Raw genomic sequence first — 13167 nt, forward strand, 5'->3', positions numbered from 1 at the left:
TTCTCATTCAATGTGTCTCCTGCTAAAAGTTATGTCTGTAAGACCTGGCACTTGCAATTCTGGTCAGTGTTTTCGGCTCTTCAGGTGTCTGCACAGTAGGAAACTGCGTCTTCTGAGAAGGTAGCAATTTTCTCTGTGAAGCATATTATGCTGTGTCATGCTATGTTATGTATTCTAAACATAAATAGGTTTCAACTGGATGGATGTAACAGTGGTGGGCAGATAAATTGATGTTGTGTGCTTTAACATCACTGTTGGTGAATGCTTTTTACACACAATGCAGATGAGCCTTCCTGCAGAATCATAGCAAGGATGGTGTGTAGATTCTCCATAATGTTTCTACTTTGTTTCTTCTATGTGAATTCTGAGAAGGTTTCATTGTTTGAACTTGAGAAGCAACCACCAGGGGTCATCCAACTCCAACCACAGAACTACTGTTAATGATGCAGATAATCATATGTCTGTCATAGCAACCCAGATTTGCAGCAGTTGCCTGTAATATAGTAGTGCTTTAAAACTGTAAATACACATTCCAACTTGAGACTGTCTGATAATGCAACATTATAGTCACATGTTTTCTAATTACAGTTTGACAACTTAAAAAACGGACATACAAACAGCTATTGCTAATCCCTTCCGGTATGAACATTTTAAAGCTAAAACGCAATGTTATAGAAGCGGCAACAGTTAGAATAGGAAGGAATGTGTACTCTTTTTCCTTTCCAGTGCAATAGTCGAAATATGTTGTAAATTGTAGTTCCTTCGAGAGAAAAATCCCTTTTGCAACACATTTTACTTGTTCGTAATTTACTGGAAAAAATGTTGAGAGAACTTCATTTTGAACTACAAATATAATTTTAACCTCTAAAATACAGAGTCAACCATTAGAGAGTCAATATTTACGAGCAATTCCTCTACAATAGCTAAGGTCCCATGGTTATTGCTGATACTAGATATAGTGAAATAATTGGTCCTTTGGATATGTTGAGGTAACAGTTAAAGTAAGTGTTGACTTTTCAAATAGTGGCCATTGTATAAAGAGAGCTCAGATACTACGATGATAGGCATGCTAAAAATGTGTTAATAGCTAAAATCTTTATTAAAAAATGAGGTCACTGAGAAATATCACATTGTTAATGTCCCCTTGCAACTGAAACCTGCTGTTAAAAATATCAAAGGTATTTCCTCTTTTCCACAAATGAGGAAACTGTTAAATAGTCTGTTGACGGTCAAAATTTGTATTCCTTAAAATGGAAATCACCTAAAAGATCAGTGATACAATAGATAGAGGAACTACTTATCATACTGCAAAGCTAACACTGCTTTGGTGTAAAAAGAAAACCAGGTCAGGTTTTACATTGTAAGATCCATGAGTCAAATTCAAATAAAAGTGCTTCGCCCACAAGGACCCAGGAGGAAGCTGGCAGGGGTGAACCCAGACCGAGACACAATTCAGGGCACACATACCATATCCAGCTACTGTCAAGTATGCGAAGGAATGCTGGATCCAATCTACCTGCTTGCTCCAACAGTATGTGGTCTTGCGGTCCTGTGGTCTGCTCATCCTACATGTCACCTTCCAACATGTCAAGATCTCGTCTTTCCAGTGAGCTGCAGAGTCCTGCCATGGCTCTGTCTTCTGCTGCATGTGTTAATAGTCCCCCAGGACAGCAAAAATGTCCCCATCTATGCAGCAGAACTACAATTTTCACTTTGCTTTTGGTCCTTTCAAGGGTGCTTCTGAGTACTTCTGAATTTGGCCTTATGTGAAAATACAACATATCATGTGGTAAATACAAGCCTTTTAGAGCATCAGAATGATACTTACCCTCTCTTTTAGCACCTGGGAAGAAATATTATTTATATTAAATAGTTAATATCTATAACACACATTATATATAATTCATTATGTACAGATCCCTGAGCAAACCTCTGCTCTCAGTCACATTTAACATTTGTGACTTCAATGGAGCAGCATGTGATTAACTGTAGAATCTGGTTCTTAAATAGAATATTTATGCAGAATCATAGACTTTAAGGTCAGAAGGGACCATTATGATCATCTAGTCTAACCTCCTGCACAACGCAGGCCACAGAATCTCACCCACCCACTCCTGTATCAAACCCCTAACCTAGGGCTACCATATTTCAACAATCAAAAAAGAGGACGGGAGGAGCCCCACCGGAGCCCCGCCCCCGCCCCTTCCACTCCCTCCCATTTGCCGCCCCTCTCAGAACTCCCAACCCTCCCCCCCACTCCTTGTCCCCTGACTGCCCCCTCCTGGGACCCCTGCCCCTAACTGCCCCCCAGGACTCCACCCCCTACCTAAGCCTCCCTGCTCCTTGTCCCCTGACTGCCCCCTCCTGAGACCCTCCCCGCATCCTAACTGCCCCCTAGGACCCTACCTACCCCCTACCTGTCCCCTGACTGCCCAAAACCTTACACCCCCAACCCCCAGACAGCCCCCCCAAATGCCCGACCCATCCAACCCTGCTCTTGTCTCTTAACTGCCCCCTCCAGAATCTCCCTGCCCCTTCTCCGATCCCCGGCCCCCTTACCGTGCCGCTCAGAACAGAGTGCTGCGGAGCGGCGCGCTGGGCAGCAGGGGAGGGGGAGCAGGAGCAAGGGGAGGAGCTCCAGACTGCCGGAGGCCCGAGGTGAACGGCCAGCCGGCGATGTGCGAATGCAGGGAGGGAGAGAGAGGAGGGGAGTGATCTCAAGTTGCAGGGAAGAGGAGGGGGAAGTGGAGGAGGGGTTCTGGCTGCCAGAGCCCCGTGGCCGGCTGCCCTGTCAGCGCGCGCGCTCTGCATGGTGGGGAAATCCGGACATTTACAAATTCCCCCCGGACGCTATTTTTAACTCAAAAAAGCCGGACATGTCCGGCAGAATCCAGACGAATGGTAACCCTACCCTAACCTATGTCTGAGCTATTGAAATCCTCAAATCATGTTTTACAGATTTCAAGGTGCAGAGAACCCTCCAGCAAGTGACCCATGCCCCACTCTGCAGAGGAAGGCGAAAACCCCTCAGGCCTCTGCCAATCTGCCCTGGAGGAAAATTCCTTCCTGACCCCAAATATGGAGATCAGCTAAACCCTGAGCATATGGGCAAAACTCACTAGCCAGGCATCCAGGAAAGAATTCTCTGTAGTAACTCAGATCCCACCCCATCTAACATCCCATCATAGGCCATTGGGCATATTTACCGCTAATAGTCAAAGATCAATTCATTGCCAAAATTAGGCTATCCCATCATATCATCCCCTCCATAAACTTATCAAACTTAGTCTTGAAGTCAGATATGTCTTTTGCCCCCACTGTTCCCCTTGGAAGGCTGTTCTAGAACTTCACTCCTCTGTGATGGTTAGAAACCTTCATCTAATTTCAAGTCTAAACTTCCTGATGGCCAGTTTATATCCATTTGTTCTGGTGTCCACACTGGTACTGAGCTTAAATAATTCCTCTTCCTCCCTGGTATTTATCCCTCTGATATATTTAAAGAGAGTAATCATATCTCCCCTCAGCCTTCTTTTGGGTTAGGCTAAACAAGCCAAGTTCTTTCAGTCTCCTTTCATAAGACAGGTTTTCCATTCCTCGGATCATCCTAGTACTCCTTCTCTGTACCTGTTCCAGTTTGAAATCACCCTTCTTAAACATGGGAGACCAGAACTGCACAGAGTATTCCAGATGAGATCTCACCAGTGTCTTGTATAACGGTACTAACACCTCCTTATCTCTACTGGAAATACCTCGCCTGATGCATCCGACCGCATTAGCTTTTTTCATGGTCCTATCACATTGGCGGCTCATAGTTATCCTGTGATCAACCAATACTCTGAGGTCCTTCTCCTCCTCTGTTACTTCCAACTGATGTATCCCCAGCTTATAACCAAAATTCTTATTATTAATCCTTAAATGCATGATCTTGCACTTTTCACTATTAAATTTCATCCTATTACTATTACTCCAGTTTACAACGTCATCCAGATCTTCCTGCATGATATCCTGGTCCTTCTCTGTATTGGCAATAACTCCCAGCTTTGTGTCATCCGCAAACTTTATTAGCACATTCCCACTTTTTGTGCCAAAGTCAGTAATAAAAAGATTAAATAAGATTGGTCTCAAAACTGATCCCTGAGGAACTCCACTAGTAACCTCCTTCCAGCCTGACAGTTCACCTTTCAGTATGATCCATTGTAGTCTCCCCTTTAACCAGTTCCTTATCCACCTTTCAATTTTCATATTGATCCCCATCTTTTCCAATTTAGCTAATAATTCCACATGTGGAACCGTATCAAATGACTTACTGAAATTGAGGTAAATTAGATCCACTGTGTTTCCTTTGTCTAAAAAAATCTGTTACCTTCTCAAAGAAGGAGATCAGGTTGGTTTGGCACGATCTACCTTTTGTAAAACCATGTTGTATTTTGTCCCAATTACCATTGACCTCAATGTCCTTAACTACTTACTCCTTCAAAAATTTTTCCAAGACCTTGCATACTACAGATGTCAAACTAACAGGCCTGTAGTTACCCGGATCACTTTTTTTTCCTTTCTTAAAAATAGGAACTCTATTAGCAATTCTCTAGTCATATGGTACAATCCCTGAGTTTACAGATTCATTAAAAATTCTTGTTAATGGGCTTTCAATTTCATGTGCCAGTTCCTTTAATATTCTTGGATGAAGATTATCTGGGCCCTCCCCTATTTAGTCCCATTAAGCTGTTCGAGTTTGGCTTCTACCTTGGATGTGGTAATATCTACCTCCATATCCTCATTCCCATTTGTCATCCTACCATTATCCCTAAGCTCCTCATTAGCCTCATTAAAGACTGAGGCAAAGTATTTGTTTAGATATTGGGCCATGCCTAGATTATCCTTAACCTCCACTCCATCCTCAGTGTTTAGCAGTCCCACTTCTTTCTTTGTTTTCTTCTTCTTTATATGGCTATAGAACCTTTTACTATTGATTTTAATTCCCTTTGCAAGGTCCAACTCTACATGGCTTTTGGCCTTTCTCACTTTATCCCTACATGTTCTGACCTCAATAAGGTAGCTTTCCTTGCTGATCACTCCCATCTTCCACTCCTTGTAGGCTTTCTGCTTTTTCTTAATCACCTCTCTGAGGTGCTTGCTCATCCAGCTTGGTCTACAATTCCTACCTATGAATTGTTTCCCCTTTCTTGGGATGCAGACTTCTGATAGGTTCTGCAACTTTGACTTGAAGTAATTCCAGGCCTCCTCCACCTTTAGATCCACAAGTTCTTCAGTCCAATCCACGTCCCTAACTAATTTACTTAATTTTTTAAAGTTAGTCCTTTTGAAATCAAAAACCCTAGTCACAGTTATCCTTCCATTTAGTTTAAACTGAATTAGCTCATGATCGCTCGAACCATTGTCCCCTACAACCATTTCTTCTACGAGGTCCTCACTATTCACCAAAACCAAATCTAAAATGGCATCTCCTCTTGTTGGTTCAGCAACTAGTTGGTGAAGGAATCCATCAGCTATCACATCCAGGAAAATCTGAGCCCTGTTATTATTACTAGCACTTTTCCTCCAGTCTATATCTGGGAAGTTAAAGTCTCCCATGATCACACAATTCCCATTACTATTTACTTCATTAAAAACATTAAAGAGGTCTCTATCCATATCCAAATCAGATCCTGGTGGTCTATAGCACACCCCAAGCACTATCCCAGGGGAGGCTCTAGTAGCTTTCTTCCCCAACGTGATTTTTGCCCAGACAGACTCTGTGTTATCCATTCCATCCCTTCTTATTTCTTTACAGTCTACCTCATCATTGATATACAATGCTACTCCACCACCTTTGCCTTTATTTCGGTCTTTCCTAAGCAGCACATTCCCCTCAATACCTGTACTCCAGTCATGACTACTATTCCACAATGTTTCTGTCATCCCTATAATATCTGGTTTCACTTCCTGCACCAGTAACTCTAGTTCCTCCATTTTGTTACCTAGACTCCTCGCATTAGTGTACAAACATATTAATTTTTGATGTTTGGCTTTGCTCACATACTTTACCCAATTAGGCCCAGACATTCTACCTCCAGTATTACCTATTAGACTGGTATCTACACTACCCTTCCTCCTTATGTCCATTCTCCTACCCACGGCTGTATCCTTTCTTACTTCGTTTTCTTCCCTCTCAATGTTAAAATCTGGGGTGGAGATTACCTGGACATCTCCCCCCAGTTCCTAGTTTAAAGCTCTCTTAATCAGTTATGCCAGCCTCCATCCTAGAAGTCTATTTCCCTCCCTACTCAGGTGAATTCCATCCCGAGAGAACAGTCCTCTGTCCATGAATGCCTCCCAGTGGCCATACATCCCAAAGCCCTCCTTATAGCACCACTGCCTGAGCCATCTGTTGATCATCATAATCTTGTCACACCTTTGTTGCCCTTCTCTAGGAACAGGCAGAATCCCACTGAAGATCACCTGAGCCTCGATTTCCTTAAGTGTCTTCCCCAGTCTGGCATAGTATCCCTTGAAACATTCCAGCGAGAATCTAGCCATATCATTTGTTCCCACATGAAGGACAATCAGCGGATTCTTTCCCTCTCCCATTAGGATCCTCTTCAGTCTCAGGTCCGGGTCCCATATCTTAGCACCCGGCAGACAGCACACCCTTCTGTTCTCTAGGTCAGCTCTGTTTACAGGCCTGTCTATTCTTCTCAGTAAGAAGTCCCCAATCACGTAGACCTGCCTTTTCCTGGTGATGGTGCGAGTCTCCAGTCTATCCCCTGTTCCCTCTGGCTGCAAGTCCTCTCGATTCCTGTTCTCCCTTGCAATCCTCTATAACCCATCATGTATCCTCCTGAGGCTCATATTTGATGCTGTTATCTCCATTGACTTTTCCCTTCTTCCTATAGGACTAGCTGCTCTTCTCTTCTTCCTTGCCCTCTCACTGTCAGCGACCACCTGCTGTGCCCCTTCTTAATTTTCCAACTGCGCAAACCTGTTCCTGAGTCCTATTTCTCCTTCACTAGCCCGTCTTTTCCTCTGCCTGGTTCTCTTAGCCATATGCTTCCACTGTCCTCACCCAGCAGTCTCCCCTCAGAGTTATTTGGTCCTGCTTCCATTTGCAAGTCTGAGCTTTTCCCTTCAGACTTGTCATGTCTTTGCTCCATCATCTGCTTGAACCTCCTTCTAAACTCAATCAGAGTTTCCACCTGCATCTCCAATCCTCAGATCTTTTCTTCCATCAGCTCTATCAGGTGGCACTTCATGCAGACGAAACTCTTTTCAGGTACCCCCTCCAGGATCATGTACATACTGCAGTTTCCACATCCAGTCATCTTCATTGTGTCTTCCACTGCTTGGGTCACTACCACTGCTGCCTCTGTGTCTGTCATAGCCTTCCCACCTAAGTCCTGTTAGTCCGGGAAACACAAATCAAACCAAAACACCACCACCAACCGCAAAACAAACCCCCAACAAGCACCAAAACACTGCCAGACCACCACACACTCCCTTCACTAGCCTGTCTGTTCCTCTGCCTGCCTCTTGGTCTTCCCCCCAAACTCCCCTTGCAAACTCCCACTCAAAATCCCCTGTTTACAGCTGTTTGCTGGGTCCTGTGCCGCTGCAGCTGCCTGCCTGGCTAGCTACCTTTTTAGGACCCCTAGTCAGAGAAGCCCCGCCCCCTAATCAGGGCTCAGCTTCTCTCCCAGCACACTTAATTCTAATGAATAAATAGCAGGATTCTAACAATGACTTGTGTCTTCTTTATGATCACCCAGTAGATCCTCTGTAATAATGATCTGAGCTGTTAACACAAAGGGCTGATAAGAATCACAGAATCAAAGGACTGGAAGGGACCTTGAGAGGTCATCTAGTCCAGTCCTCTGCACTCATGGCAGGATTAAGTATTATCTAGACAATCCCTGCCAGGGATTTGTCTAACCTGCTTTTAAAAATTTCCAGTGATGGAGATTCCACAACCTCCCTAGGCAATTTATTCCAGTGCTTAACCACCCTGACAGTTAAGAAGTTTTTCTGAATGTCCAATTTAAACCTCCCTTGCTGCAATTTAAGTCCATTGCTTATTGTCCTATCCTCAGAGGTTAAGAAGAACAATTTTTCTCCCTCCTCCTTGTAACAATCTTTTATGTATGTGAAAACTGTTATGTCCCCTCTCAGTCTTCTCTTTTCTAGACTAAACAAACCCAGTTTTTTCAATCTTCTCTCATAGGTCATGTTTTCTAGACCTTTAATCATTTTTATTGCTCTTCTCTGGACTTTCTCCAATTTGTCCACCTTTTTTCCTGAAATGTGGCACCAGAACTGGTCACAATACTCCAGTTGAGGCCTAATCAGCGCAGAGTAGAACGAAAGAATTACTTCTCGTGTCTTGCTTACAGCACTCCTGCAAATACATCCCAGAATGATACTCGCTTTTTTGCAACAGTGTTACACTGTTGACTCATATTTAGCTTGTGGTCCACTATGACCCCCCGATCCCTTTTTGCAGTACTCCTTCCTCGGCCATCATTCCCCATAAGGATCATACTCAAATAATTTGGCCAAGCAGCAGATCTTTTTTGCCTACCTTTGTTTTGAAATATTAATTAGTAACTGTTTTTAAGTACATGGCTGGTAACATTTTCATAACTTGATCAGCTTCTTCCTCTAACGTACGTATATGCTTGGTTTTTTTCCGTCTTTAAATTCAGCTTTTGCAGCCATTCTTTCCTAACTAGTAGGAACTCTGACCTGCATTTCCTAACCGAGCACATTTCAGCAGTGGGGGAAATCATTTGCAGTAACTGATATCAGAAATGAAACAATCCAAGCATTTCTAGGATCATATACAGTATATGCCCTGGAGCCAGAACCAGGTTGAAGACTCAGTTAGCTCTCAGTTTTAAATCTCACTTTAATCTTTAATGACATTGATGTCTTCTTTTATAGAGTCCAAAAGAGAGATGTACAGTACCATGCCTGGAGCGACTACAACCTCTCTGAATGCATCTGTTACTACAACTCAGTCCAGTAACTTTAATTCTGACATTGAACGTTACATATTGATTACTATATATACAGTAGCATTTATTGGAGGTACAATTGGAGCCATCGCAATGTCATTTTTGCTGGTTAAAATGAACACTCTGTCAGTGACCACGGCGGCGATTGTCAACCTCGTGGTGTTGCACAGCCTGCTTCTCCTGACTGTGCCGTTTCGGCTTTATTATTATATCAATCAGCAGTGGATTTTTGGGAAGGACTTTTGTAAAGCAGCGAGTGCTATGATGCACATCCATATGTACCTCACTTTTCTATTCTACATAATCACGCTCATTATCCGGTGGCTCATTTTCTTTCAATGGAAGGACAAGCTGGAGTTCTACAGGAAGCTACACGCTGTGGCTGCTAGTGCTACAGTGTGGATAGCAGCCATTGTGATTGTGCTGCCCTTGGTCATTGCTCAGTATGGGACGTCTAGGCCGTATGAAGCTAACACATGTTTTACATTCCAACAAGAACTCGAGAAGAAGAGTGTGAAAACACTGAACTATCTCTTAATTGCCATTGTAGCCACCATCACATGTGTCCTCTTGGGCTTGCAAGTCTTCATCATTCTAAAGGTGGTGAAAAAGTTTCCAGGCTCTGTCTGGTCACATCAAGAATTCTGGGCCCAGATTAAAAGCTTGATGTTCATATCTGTGATAATCATTTGTTTCCTCCCATATCACCTCTTTAGGCTCTATTACATACGGCACATGAAAGAAGAACAATTAGTAATGTACAATAATATCTGTTTGAGTATAACTGCCATCAGCTGTCTTGATTTGCTGTCATTTGTTATAAGCGGAAACCGTTTCTTTAAGCAAAAGATTATTATGCTTCGAGACAAGCTTGCGTGCTGTTAGGTTTGTTCATTTTTAGAGACCATCTTCCACACTACAATGTTTAGGTGGGAGGAAAACATATGGCTTTGTCTGTATTTTTTAAAAATGATAATTTATGGAGACAAATCAAAAAGCATTATAAATTATGTGTATCTATTTATTTTATATGCCTTAAACACAGTACCAGCAAAATAACATCGATTCTTTGATTAGGTGAAATACTTACCAGTGTTGACAGTGCCAGCCTAGCAGACTGGTGGTAACTGTGCTGTGTCACAAGGGAGACAAAGGTTCCAATCCCATGCCACAGAGAGAAAAGAAGCAATAGCCCAAGATGATTTGTAAAGAATGTGGAGAGAGAAAAATAAAACACAAAGTCAATGAATAGTGGCTTATGTAATAAAATATAGAGACGTTTGAAGTTCCTAGATCTGTATACGGTATGTGTACTGTTTATATGTTATTTATTAACAACAATCTGTGATAGAACGTAGTGGTTCTACAGGTCTTCGTTGAGGAATTTTGGGCTTACACTGCAATGTGGCTTTCTAGTTCAATTGATCGAGTGATACAACTTCTAAAAAGCAAGCAGTAAATGTATCTCTTAATTCTTTTCCCACTGAACTCACTCTTTTGAAAATGGCTTTATTGTGGGAGGGAAAGGTCTGATTTATCTCTTTCGTGTGCTGTAAAAATGTCTCCATAAATAATTACATATCACTGGGCACTATATTCAGCATTGGCAGTTCAAATCAAAAGCCAGTGTTTATTCTCTTTCTTCACAGAATTGTCCAATTTTTTCAAGAGCTCATTTAGTTAACACTACAGATAATTTAACTTAGAATATTATTCAGACAGCAGTTGTGTTGTTTCTCCAGGTCATTTATTTTAGTCTCCAAGGTAACAATAATTTCCTTTTCTATGATACTTTTTCCCAGTTTTGAAGGCCATAGTCTGGCCTCTCAGCATGTCCCTGGGATAAAATTAGTCCTACAGAATTTTGTGATCCAGGCAAGTAAAAAAGATAGAAACACTGGCTGGAATGGGATGAGGCTAGCATGTGTGGTGTGATTGAGCAGCCAGTTATATTTCACAGCTATAGATGCATGGTGAGTAGTCGGGATTTTTTAAAACCGAGAATTACCCATTATCAAGCTAAGGAAAAAATGTAAAAAAATCACTTTGTGGAAGATTCTAAAGCTTACACAGATCTACTGTATTGTACGTGTTCCAATAGAGAACATATATCATTGATGGCTGTAGCTCAAAATAGTGGATGGTTAATTTCTATTTCCATTTCTTTTTGCCTTCTGCATCAAGTTCAAACTTTCCATCTAGAGTCAGTTGAATAATATGTGAATCATTTGGCAAATTTGGTGGCATTAGCTGGATAAATTATCTGATTAATTCTTTTTCATGGCTCTGCCCACGTTCTCACCTCAAGACCGCACAACCTCACCCTTTCATATATCTCACCTTTCATTTCCTTTTGCTTCACTGTCTCTTGTCTATACACAAAGTGTACTGCTGCTCTCCTTAATATCCCTTGTGTTGATGTCTACCCTTCGCCTCTCTGAGCCTTCTTCCCTCATGCTTAGAACTCCCTCCTTATTGCTCTGTAGGTCTGACCAGGTTATAGTATCCTGAACTGAGAGAGAATGAGTAATTCTCATGTGCAACAATAAGCGTTGGAACCATCAACACAGGCTATAACACCAGGGAGAGAAGGTGAAAATGAATTTGTGTTTGTATTTTTTTTTCTCTGTCATCTTTGGTGTGCAGAATATACTTGGGATAGGGTCTGTAGAGCAACTTATACCTTAACAACACTATATAATTGTTTTAGAATAACAATAATAAATGTGGTGGTTTGGCTCACAAGCACATCTTTTCATTCAAGTCTTTCCTACAAATATGCATAAATTAAATTAAAATTGCTTTATATTAAAATTTTGTAAAATTGTATTCTCAGAACAGATAGAGTTACATACAATAAATACATACAGTAAAATGTTGACACTTGAAGTAAATAGAGCGTTCATATATTGTGAAAAGTTATATGTAGATTAAGTAATTCTTCTAAGAATACACCCACACCACTCGCTGTAGTTACTGGTTTCTCTCCTTCTGTTGCAGTTCCAGAGCTTCACCCAAAGGGGTGTGGTTGAGTCAAAATCTTTTCATTTCCAGGGTATGTTAATTGTTGGCATTCAGTATCACAAAATAAAAAATAGTTATGACAAATATTGGAAATAACTTGAAAAGGAATTCTGACTTGTTAGAAGAAATGTGCCTGTGTTGTAAGCAAGCCTTAGTTACTAGGCCAAATTTGAACAATATGTTTTGTAATTTTTTTAGATCATTTGGCCTGACAGCCAAGCCTAAATTTCAAAATAGGTGCGTTTTTAAAGAGTTTATGTATAAAAAAACTAAGTAATGAATCAAGAAGATAATTATGAAAATTTAGTCTATGGAGAGCAATTGACCCTAATTTAGTGAAAAATAACAATATTTCAGTTATTTAGCAGAGGGGGGTATTCCTGCTTTAAATGGAAATTGGAACACAACCTAAGCTATAGTCACGACCAGAGCTACCATCGTAATAATTCTATTCTAAAGTATAATATATAATGATATTGTTCATATTATCCTGAAATAACGAGGAGATCTGAACAAGAAATGATTTGCTTTTGTATATCTGATTTTTTTACTCCAACTAATACATTTCAATAGAGTGTGGGATTAATTAATGTAATCCAAATGCTTCTAGCAGTCTGTATAATTCCACAATGTATGTTCACAATATGCAATCTTTTACTAAATAAAAATTGCATAAATGCTGTAGCACCATTCTGCCATCCAGCAATAGTTCTGTTCAGGGTGGCTGACCAGATATTACACCACTTCATGCATTTTAAGTTGACTGAACAATAAGTGATGTGGAAACTAACATAGTCACAAAAAGGGTAGGGAAAAATGATGGTACATTGCTACCTGAGAGTGGAATTCTCAGCCTGTTCACTGCTGTCACAGGATTGCTAAACATTTACACTGCCCAACACGACACCTCTTTTGGTGAAAGACACTAATGTTCAGTCAGTTAAGCCATCTGAATGGCTGAAGATGTGTATGTGCTTTCTGGGAAGGGATTGTTTATAACACAATAGCAGTGGTGGGGAGGGAGAATTACACATGATGAGACTAGAAAGTTACATGAGCAAAATTTTAATTCTATGGAATTGATATATGTGAGGCAGCAGCAATTATAACAGCAAATGAAAAAGCTGAGAGGTGA

The 13167-nt window shown here is 41.2% G+C and overlaps 1 protein-coding gene across 3 annotated transcripts in view; it reads left to right on the forward strand.

Moving 5' to 3' along the window:
* The window catches only part of LOC101944619 (probable G-protein coupled receptor 141), a 38429-nt gene extending 25707 nt beyond the window's left edge, over positions 1-12722 (forward strand). For 2 of the 3 annotated variants that reach the window (XR_010598403.1, XM_065583781.1), the window contains one exon: positions 8935-12722. Coding sequence is in view for 1 of the 3 variants with exons in the window: in XM_065583781.1 (XP_065439853.1) it covers positions 8949-9893 (945 nt within the window). In the remaining 2 variants the exon portion in view is untranslated. The remainder of the gene's footprint in view (positions 1-8934) is intronic. The other variant, XR_010598402.1, reaches the window with a different exon arrangement.
* Positions 12723-13167: the final 445 nt, after the last annotated feature.

Source organism: Chrysemys picta, chromosome 2 (assembly GCF_011386835.1).
Source record: "Chrysemys picta bellii isolate R12L10 chromosome 2, ASM1138683v2, whole genome shotgun sequence".
Lineage (NCBI taxonomy): Eukaryota > Metazoa > Chordata > Testudines > Emydidae > Chrysemys > Chrysemys picta.